Source organism: Carcharhinus amblyrhynchos, chromosome 5 (genome assembly GCF_965287045.1).
Source record: "Carcharhinus amblyrhynchos chromosome 5, sCarAmb.v2.hapA, whole genome shotgun sequence".
Lineage (NCBI taxonomy): Eukaryota > Metazoa > Chordata > Chondrichthyes > Carcharhiniformes > Carcharhinidae > Carcharhinus > Carcharhinus amblyrhynchos.
This window is the reverse complement of record NC_137328.1, coordinates 37,588,731-37,599,615: the sequence shown is the minus strand read 5'-3', so window position 1 is coordinate 37,599,615 and position 10,885 is coordinate 37,588,731. Positions and strand designations below refer to the sequence as shown.

At 42.6% G+C, this 10,885-nt stretch overlaps 1 protein-coding gene across 4 annotated transcripts in view; it reads right to left on the bottom strand.

The window, feature by feature from the left end:
• dennd4c (DENN/MADD domain containing 4C) overlaps positions 1 to 10,885 on the bottom strand; it is a 259,275-nt gene that overhangs the window by 15,906 nt on the left and 232,484 nt on the right. For all 4 annotated transcript variants that reach the window (XM_080188659.1, XM_080188657.1, XM_080188658.1 and 1 more), the window contains 4 exons: positions 8,922 to 9,031; positions 7,118 to 7,293; positions 6,443 to 6,613; positions 1,248 to 1,428 (listed from right to left, as the gene is read on the bottom strand). In XM_080188659.1, the coding sequence (XP_080044785.1) occupies positions 1,248 to 1,428; positions 6,443 to 6,613; positions 7,118 to 7,293; positions 8,922 to 9,031 (638 nt within the window). The remainder of the gene's footprint in view (positions 1 to 1,247; positions 1,429 to 6,442; positions 6,614 to 7,117; positions 7,294 to 8,921; positions 9,032 to 10,885) is intronic.

Here is a 10,885-nt window from a genome sequence, read left to right as displayed (position 1 = left end):
TGCAGTGGGTGCATCTTAAACTGAGTGGCTGGCTATAGCACATCTGAACAGTCACTTAAGTGAAACTTAAGTGATTCACGTGAAAGGCAGAGTTACTTTTCTCAAGGATATTAAATTTCTTTCACTCAAAATTTTACAATTCTCCATGATGGATTTGAACTCAACAGCTGCACGAAAGTTGCATTTTACACCATGCTTTACACAAACACCAGATACCTCAAATTTCTTTACAGATATGAAGTACTTTTTGAACTGTAGTCATTTTTGGTATGTATGGAAGCCAGCAAACACAATACACTCAGCAATCTCCCACAAACAGCATTGTGGTAATAGCCAGAAAATCTGTTTAAAATGTTGATTGAGAGACAACTATTGGTTAGAATACCAGTAATAATTTCCCTGCTCTGCCTTGCAATGCACCATGACATCTTTCAATGTCACCTGAGCAAGAGGTTTAATATCTCATCCAAGAAATGGCAGTTGCAGTAGCAGTGCAGTGCTGTGCTTCCTCAGTATCGCAAGGTCCTTGTCAGCTTTGATTTTTGTGCAACCATATTCAACAAGACCTTTAGACTTAAGCCAATTTTTCTAATTTTAACAGAAAAGAGGAGGAAGCTCTGGTCCTTGAATGTTACAGAATTGTGGCAGCTGACTCATATTAAACAAATGCAAACATTTAGCTGGTGAGGACCTGAACTGTATAGATAGGAATAACAGGGAAACAAACAACGTTTAGAAATCACCCAGGTGACATGTTAAAAAAATTGATTTTATATTGTACATAAAAAGCAGATAGTTTGAGGAAGGGGAAAGTCTTGGTTCAAACCAATTTTTGTTGATCTTAACCTCATATTTCTTCCTTCGCATCACATTCAGTTTCTTCAGGACCACGTGGCCTCCTTTGGTAACCTTGTTTGCTACTTTTGTAAGGAAAATAATTCAGCTGTAACCTCCTAAATATTAAATCATGTCTTTCAGTTTGAATATCTTTGATCAGTGTGGACAAGTTGTCAATCAACTCCACCGATTCTCCAGAACGAAAATAATTCATATATAGGCATAAATATTTTGGTGAACTAGGCTTCTTATAAAAAATGAAATCAAGTTTCTATTGATATCCAAATGGTCTATTATCAGCTGTGCCACACTTCTAATTAAATATTTTCAAAATGTAAATTATTTCAGGACAAATTTGTGGCAGTACTCAATCTAAAAAGTGATTTTTCCAGGCTGCATCAACTACTTACCACACTTTCCTGCAAACTATTTGGGAGGCTGGTTGTTGAAATGCCATGTGTAGGCCGCTGAGACACATCCAAGTTTTGCAATGGACCACCTACACTGTAACTTCGGATCAAAGATGCTGATCGTTTCGGAGGTTCATGATTCCCATTGTCAAGCACTTTCTTGGAGTCCTTTGGAAAAACACTAGTCCAAAGAGAAAGAAGTGCCATTTTTGAAATAATAGTATCACAGAATTGTACAGCACACAAGGCACTCGTTTGCTCCTCAAGTCTGTACTGGCTCGTTTGAAAAAGTAATCCAATTAGTACTCCTCCCCTATTTCCTCATGTACCTGCAATTTCTTTCTCCCCTCAAATATTAATCTAATTCTCTTTTGAAAGCAACTATTAAACCTACTTTCATCACTGGGTAAAGAGAACAAAAGGCCACCTATGGCAGGCATCAAGGGCTCAAAACAGCAGATGCCCTAGAATATAGAATGCGCAAGAGGGAATTTAGAAAGGAAACTGGGAAAGCAAAAAATGGATATGAAAGGATACTGGCAGTTAAAAAAGGAAAATAAGTATTTTTACAAGTATATTAAAGGCAGAAAGGTAACTAGGGAAAGAAGAGAGTCCATTAAGGACCATAGTGCGTGGAGCCGGAGGATGCAGGTAGGGTTCTGAATCAATACTTTGCGTCGGTGTTCACCAATAGACTTAGGTATAGAAATCAGAAGAACTGATACAAATAAAGTTAACATAGATAGAGAGAAGACTCTGAGTAGCTTGGCAGGCTTAAAAGTAGATAAATCTCCAGGGATGAATGAAATGTAGCCCAGGCTGTTAAGGCATGGGGAGAACTAGCAATAGTGCTGGCAATAATTTTCAGTTCCTCGCTGGCTACAGGAGAGGTGCTGGAGGACCAGTATGGCACTATTATTCAAGAAGAGAGGAAAGGGTAAACCAGCAAACTACAGGCCAGTCAGTCTACTCAAGTAGTGGGGAAATTGGAAGCAATTCCAAGAAATAGAATTAATCTGGAGTCAGCGAGGCAGGGATTAATCAAGAACAGTCAGTATGGTTTTGTTTAGGAAAGGTCATGTCTGACCAACTAGATATAATTTTCAAAGGGGTGACCAGGTGTATAGACGAGGACAATGCATTTGATTTAGTCTTTTTGGACTTCAAGGTTTTGACAAGGTGCCACATAGGAGATTGAGTTAAGGTAAAAGTCCATGGGATCCAAGGAAATTTGACAAATTGGATCCAGAATTGGCTGACTGGCAGGAAGCAGAGGATGATGGTTGAGAGGTATTTTTCAGACTTGAAGATTGTGTCCAGCGGGGTTGCACAGTAAGAAATCTCACAACGCCAAGTTGAAGTCCAACAGGTTTATTTGGCAGCACAAGCTTTCGGAGTCTTGTTCCTTCTTCAGGTGAGCAAGGAGTTGTGTTCACAAATAGGGCATATACAGACAAACTCAATTTACGATATAATGGTTGGAATGCGAACCTTTGCAGGTAATCAAGTCTTAAAGGTACAGACAACGTGAGTGGAGAGAGGGCCAAGCACAGGTTAAAGAGGTGTATATTGACTCCAGCCGGGTCAGTTAGTGAGATTTTGGAAGCACAGGCAATCATGACGGTAACAGATAGTGTGACATGAACCCAAGATCCTGATTGAGGTTGTCCTCATGTGTGCGGAACTTGGCTATCAGTTTCTGCTCAGCAACTCTGCGTTGTCGTGTGTCACGAAGGCTGCGCTGGAGAACACTTCCCCGAAGATCAGCAGCTGAATGCCCGTGACTGCTGAAGTGTTCCCTGACTGGAAGGAACACTCCTGCCTGATGATCGTTGTGCGGTGTTCATTCATCTGTTGTTGTAGTATCTGCATGGTTTCCCCGGTGTACCATGCCTCATCCTTCCCTGCAGCATATCAGGTAGGCAACATTGGTTGAGTCGCAAGAATATGTGGATGGTGTTCTCACGTGAGATGATGTCATCCGTGTCAATGATCTGGCATGTTATGCAGATGTTGCTGTGGCAGGGTTGTGTGGTGTCATGATTACTGTTCTCCTGAAGGCTGGGCAGTTTGCTGCAGACAATGGTCTATTTGAGGTTGTGCAGTTGTTCGAAGGCAAGGAGTGTAGGGATGGCCTTGGCATGATGTTCATCTTCATGAATGACATGTTGAAGGTTCTGGGCAAGACGTCGTAGCTTCTCTGCTCCAGGGAAGTACTGGACGATGAAGGGGACTCTGTCCGTCGTGTCTCAGGTTTGTCTTCTGAGGAGATCTGTGCAGTCTTTCACTGTGGCACATCAGAGCTGTCGATTAACGAGTCGAGCACCATATCCTGTTCTTACGGGGGCATCTTTCAGTGTTTGTAGGTATCTGTTGTGATCTTCCTCACCTGAGCAGATCCTGTGTATATGGAGGGCTTTTCCATAGGGGATGGCTTCTTTAACATGTTTAGGGTGGAAGCTGGAGAAGTGGGGCATCGTAAGGTTATCCGTGGGCTTGCGGTACAGTGAAGTGCTGAAGTGATCGCTCTTGATGGAAATGCACGTGTCCAAGAATGCAATCGATTCCGGAGAGTAGTCCATGGTGAGTCTGATGATGGGATGGAATTTACTGATGTTATCATATAGTTGTTTCAATGACTGCTCGCCACGAGTCCAAAGGAAGAAAATGTCTTCGATGTATATAGTGTATAGCATCAGTTGAAGGTGCGGTGAAGATCAAAGCCAAAGGCTCTGCAATTTCATCCCTCGCCTCCCAAAGAATCCTAGATTTCCAAAGAATCTCCGGCTACGTTGAGGGCATCCTGAAACCAATTGTACAAAGAACCTCCAGCTTCTGTCGCAACACACGGGCTTCCTACAGAAACTCAGCACACATGGAGCAGTTGAACCAGAAGCACTCCTCATCACAATGAATGTCTCGGCACTCTACACCAGCATCCCCCACGACAACGGCATTGCTGCAACTGCCTCAGTACTCAACACCGACAACTGCCAATCTTCAGATGCAATTCTACAACTCATCTGCTTTATCCTGGACCACAACATCTTCGCCTTCAATAACCAGTTCATCATCTAGACACACAAACAGCTATGGGGACCAAATTCACACCTCAACGTGCCAACATCTTTACGCATAGGTTTGAACAAGACCTCTTCACTGCACAGGACCTTCAACTGACGCTATACAGTAGATACATGGGTGACGTTTTCTTCTGTTGGACTCATGGCGAACAATCATCGAAACAACTACATGACGACATCAACAAGTTCCATCCCACCATCAGACTTACCATGGACTACTCTCCGGAATCAGTTGCTTTCTTGGACACACACATCTCCATCAAGGACGGTCATTTCAGTATTCCACTGTACTGTAAGCCCATGGATAACATCACTATGCTCTACTTCTCCAGCCTCCACCCTAAATGCGTTAAAGAAGCCATCCCGTATGGACAAGCCCTCCATATATATCTGCTCAGATGAGGATGATGGCAAGAGATACCTCCAGATGTGAAAGATGCTCTCTTAAAAACAGGATGTGGGGCTCGACTCATTGATCAACAGTTCTGACGCACCACAGCGAAAAACCGCACTGGCCTCCGCAGGAGACAAACACTGACAAGGCAGACAGAGTCCCCTTCGTCATCCAGTACTTCCCCAGAGCAGAGAAGTTGCATCATCTTCTCTGGAGCCTTCAACATATCAATGAAGACGAACATCTCGCCAAGGCCATCCCCATACCCCCACTTCTTGCCTTCAAACTACTGTACAACCTCAAACAGACCATTGCCTGCAGCAAACTACCCAGCCTTCAGGAGAACAGTGACCACGACACCACACAGCAACCTCTGCAAGACACGCTGGATCACTGACACGGGTGCCATCATCTCACGTGAAAACACCATCCACCAGGTACGCGGTACATATTCTTGCAACTAGGCCAACATTGTCTACCTGATGCACTGCAGGAAAGGATGTCGTGAGACATGGTACATTGGTGAGACCATGCAGACGCTACACAACAGGCGAATGAACACCGCTCTATAATCACGAGGCAGGAGTGTTCCTTTCCAGTCAGGGAACACTTCAGCAGTCACAGGCATTCAGCCTCTGATCTTCGGGTAAGCATTCTCCAAGGCGGCCTTCATGACACATGACAATGCAGAATCGCTGAGCAGAAACTGATAGCCAAGTTCAGCACATTAGGACGGCCTCAATCGGGATCTTGGGTTCATACTATCTGTAACCCCTACAGCTTGCCTGGGCTTGCAAAATCTGGCTGGAGACAATACATACCTCTTTAACCAGTGCTTGGCCCTCTCTCCACTCACATTATCTATACCTTTAAGACCTGATTACCTGTAAAAACTTGCATTCCAACCATTATCTTGTAAACTGAGTTTGTGTCTGTAAATGTCCTGTTTGTGAACACAACTCCTCACTCACCTGAAGGAGCGAGACTCCAAAAGCTTGTGCTGCCAAATAAACCTGTTGGACTTTAATCTGGTGTTTTGAGACTTCTTACCATACTTACCTCAGTCCAACACCAGCATCTCCACATCTAGTGGGGTCCCACAGGCATATGTTGGGGCCCTTGTTGTTTGTGGTTTACATAACTGATTTAGACTTGAATGTTGGAGGGTTGATTAGTAAGTTTGCAGATGAGACAAAAATGGGTAGGGTGCTAAATAATGAAGATAGCCTTAGACTACAGGAAGATTATAAATGTGATGTCAGATGGACTGATCAGTGGCAAACAGAATTCCCTCCACCCAAGTGTGAGGTGATGCACTTAGGCAGGACAAACAAGACATCATGAAGAACAATAACCTGGGAAGCAGTGAGGATCAGAGGGACCTTGGTGTGCATGTACATTGGTCCTTAAAGTATGAGGACAGGTGGATAAAGTGGTTAAGAAGGCATAATGTATATTTGCCTTTATTAACCAAGACACTAAGTTTAACAGCAGGGAGGTTATGCTGGAATTATTTAAAACATTGGTTAGGCCACAGCTACAAAGGCCATAGAGTATTGTGTGCAGTTCTGGGATCCAACAGTCTGAGAGAGAAGAGTTGTTTTGGAATAGTATGTAACAAAGGAAATAAATAAATGTTGGCAAACAAAACATTATGGTTAGACAAAGAAACTAACAACAGTGGAATAAAGGTCATTTATAGATTACAGAAATATTACCGCTTATCTTCAGAAGTTGACTCTTGAGTTACAGTGGGAACTGGTGAATCCAAGTTTAATGGATTTGTTGCGGCAGAGGCACATTCAGTTTTCTGCATGACACGGTCAGCTGCTGTGCTTACATTATTGCTGTGCAAACTGTCGCCAGACACACTGGACTTCAAGAAAAAACTGAAAAACAAACTTCAATTCAGGTACTGATCACAGAACGTTTTATAATTTTATGGCAAAAAGAAAATCTGCATAACTACAATTTCAAGAAGATTGGAGCAACTTCATCCCCAGTCAATACTAATTTTGCTACAACATATTTCATTCATTTAAACAGTTAACAGGAAGCCTAACAAGACTTTTAGTAGGTAGAAAGAATGCACAATGCATTTATATGTAATATTTCTCTTAACACAAAAGGAAAACAATGACACATCCAATGAGATCATTCAACTTTACCAATTTCTTCAATATATTTTCATTAGTATAGCAAACTCCTGGTACTGACTGAACAAGGAGGAAGAATGCACTAAGTAGAAGCTAGGATGCATTCACCCAGTCTACTCTCAACTGCACCCTTTCCCAAAGGCTTAGAAAGAAAATGTTATTATTCGTAAAAAAAAAAGTAGCACCAAACATGAAATCTTATAAACCAGGGCAGAAGAAACGTAAATAACTCAGTACCTTCCAGCATCCCGTAGGTCCTTAAACTCAATGTTTAGAACTGGTAAAAAAGTATTTTTACAAAATGGACAAGTGGTGTTAAGATTTGAATCATCTGCACTCCAGCCAGACATAATCTCCTCATCATAAATTAAAGCTTCACAAACACGACACTGAGAACAGCTGGACATCAATACCTTTGGATGGAAAAGTGCAATAGGACACGTTAATCAAATACCTCCATCTATTTGATAATTCTCGCTCAAATAAATGACAAATACAACAAGGTGTACAAATTGGCCATAAACAAACAATTATGCAGTAACAATATTACAAAATGTGACACACACAAGGGATGCAGCATTTAAAAAGTTCAATGAAAGCAAAAACTACTGAACTAACTTAAAACAATTAAAGCTAATGCTTTCAAACACCATAAAGAGTCAACATTGCTATACCCGGTCGGTAAGACAGGAACAGCACAGAAGACCTTTAATAACTAAAAACTAGAGACTTCCTTTCTGTGCTCAAATTACCACAAAATTACTTGTAGTTACTGTCATAGAAAATTACTCTTGGGTTTAATTTCCATTGCAACATTCTTAGAAGTGCAAAAGCAAAACAAAAAATGATAGCTGTGAACTCAGAATCGAAAATGGCATTCACACAAAAAAAATTAATCTGACAATCCAGGTATGATATAATGAACTGTCTTCATGGATATTCTGGACGTTACAAATAATGGATCTCAATACAAGGGGCACAGTTTCAAAACTTGACGTTAAAATTCTCAGTAAACTAGAGTCGCATCATTTATTTTTGCCCTCTTTTCCTCACTGTGCCTGACATTGGCAGTCAAAGAAGTGCTTCCAAGGCAGCAATACAAAACAAATAAAAAGCCGCAAGTATTGTCTAGATATAATTTGCCATGCATTTTATTTTTTTTTATTATTAGTGTCACAAATAGGCTTACATTAACACTGCAATGAAGTTATTGTGAAAATCTCCTACTTGCCACATTCCAATGCCTGTTGGGGTATACTTAGGAAGAATTTAGCATGGCCAAAGCACCTAACCAGCACGTCTTTTGAACTGCGGGAGGAAACTGGGGCATCTGGAGGAAACCTACGCAGACACGGAGAGAACATGCAGACTTTGCAGTGACCCAAGCCAGGAACTGGACCTGGACCCCTTGGCGCTGCGAGACAGTAGTGCTAAGTACTGTGTCATCTCCATATTTACAGGAAGATGCCAATTTTTGCTGAAATGAGTAGTAATTGATCTTGTGTGCCCACCTCTACAGTAGCTTTTTTTAAAAAACCTTCAGCGTAGTACATTGGAGTCTGCAAGATAATTTCACAAAGCTGATGCAATATAAAAGACTTCAGATCAAATTACTAGAAATTCACAACACTTTAAAAAATGAAGTGGTAGCTGTTGCTAATGTGCACTGATTGCACAATATTTGCTCCTTCTGCACGATTAGCAACTAAATATTATGTAGATCAACCCCAAACATGCAATTGATCAACTCCAAACTCAAAGACATAAGAACATAAGACAGCTTGATTCAATTGGGAACAGTCTCCCTTTTCAGTCAGTGCTTGGGGATTAACACAGAAGGCTGGAACTTCAGTACAGTACTAAAGGAATAATACACTGTTGCAGGCATTATTTTTCAAATGGGCCATTAAATCCTGCCTATTCAATTGGGTGCAAATATGAATTTCCACATAATATTTCAAGACTTGGCTTCAACCTTTCAGATTATATAGTTTTACAATTCATTCGTGACTTTTGCAAGTAAAATGTATAATTTCCTTACCTCCATTGCACAATTCTGGAAAATACTTGACGTACTGGCACATTGAGAGGATCCTCGATCTGACTTCTCAGGTTCAACATCCTTTCCTACCTGAGATGAATGTGCAGCACCTAGTTAAGTTTAATAATAAGATACATTAAAAGAAGTATGAGCATGAAGCAACTACGTGCAAATGCAACAATATCCAGGCTTGGGCTGATAAGCACCAGGCCGTGACCATCGTCAACAAGAGAGAATCTAATCATTAACTCTTGACATGCAATGACAAAAACAATGTTGAATCCCCAAAATCAACATCCTGGGGGAGGTTACCATTGATCATAAATTGAACTGGATTAGCATTATAAATGTTCTGGCTACAAAAGTGGGTCAGAGGCTATGAACCATACAGTGTGTAACTCACCTCCTGACTCCCAAAGTCTATCCATCATCTACAAGGTACAAGTCAGGTGTGTGATGGAATACTCTCCACTTGCCCGGATCATCGCTGCTCCAACAACTCTCGAGGCTTGATACTATTCAGGACAAAGCCCACTGGATGTGTCGGAGAGGGTAGAGGGAATCTTGAAGGGCCAAGGGACCCAGGCGGATGTAATTATACATGTAGGAGAGAGGGACATAGGAAGGAAGAGTAGGGGGGAAATACGTATGCAGTTCAGGGAGTTGGGAGCCAGGCTGAAGTGTAGGGCCTCCAGGGTGGCAATCTCTGGGCTGCTGCCAGTGCCCAGCAATAGCAGGGATAAGAATAATAAGATCCTGCAGCTGAATGCATGGCTGAGGGATTGGTGCAGGACAGAGGGTTTTAGTTTTGTTGACCATTGGGAAGTTTTTGCAAGGGAAGGGCACTTGTATAAGAGGGATACGGAACACTTAAATGGGAAGGGGACACATATTTTAGCTGGGAGGTTGGCTGGAGTGTTTAGGCAGGGTTTAAACTAGTATGGAGGGGGGGTGGGGAGGAGAAAGACAGCTCAGGCACTGGGAGTGAGTTGGAAGTCAGGGTAAGTCTAGTTGATAGGGAAATCCCCCAGGAGAAGGAGGATCCGAGAGGGCCTGAGGGTCTTAGGTGCATCTGTTTTAATGCAAGGAGTGTGACGGGAAAGTCAGATGAACTTCGGGCCTTGATGTTCGCGAGGAATTTAGATGTGGTGGCAGTGACAGAGATGTGGTTAAAGGAGGGGCAGGACTGGCAGCTAAATGTTCCAGGGTATAAGTGTTTTAGGCGTGATAGAGGAGGGTTGAAAAGAAGAGGGGGAGTGGCACTCTTAGTTAGGGAGCAGATCACAGCAGTGCAGAGGGAGGATAACATGGAGGGGTTGGAAATTGAGTCTTTGTGGGTGGAGTTGAGGAATAGGAAGGGGGCTATTACTATGCTAGGAGTGTACTATAGGCCGCCCGATAGCCCAGAGGCAGTGGAAGAGGGTATACGTAGGGACATTTTGGATAAGTGTAGGAAGAATAGGGTTGTTGTAGTGGGAGATTTTAATCTCCCTGGGGTGGATTGGAAGGTCCCTAGAGCTGGCGGGTCTGATGGGGAGGAATTCGTAAGATGTGTATTGGAAGGATCCTTGCAACAGTATGTAGATAGCCTGACTAGAGAGGGGACGATACTGGATTTAGTTCTGGGAAATGAGCCGGGTCAGGTAGTTGAGGCTGCGGTAGGCGAACATGTGGCTAATAGTGACCACAACTCCGTCTACTTTAGGATACGAATGGAAAAAGATGACAGCTGTCCTAAGGGGAGGGTGCTAAATTGGGGGAAGGCTAGATACAGCCGGATTAGGCAGGAGCTTAGGGATACAGACTGGGGTAGGCTGTTGGAAGGCAAGACCACGTTAGGCATGTGGGAGTCTTTCAAGGGAAAACTGCAAAAGGTGCAGGAAAGGCATGTGCCAGTTAGGAGAAAGGATGGGAAAGGTAGGATTAGGGAACCGTGGATTACTAGAGATATAGAAGACCTGGTT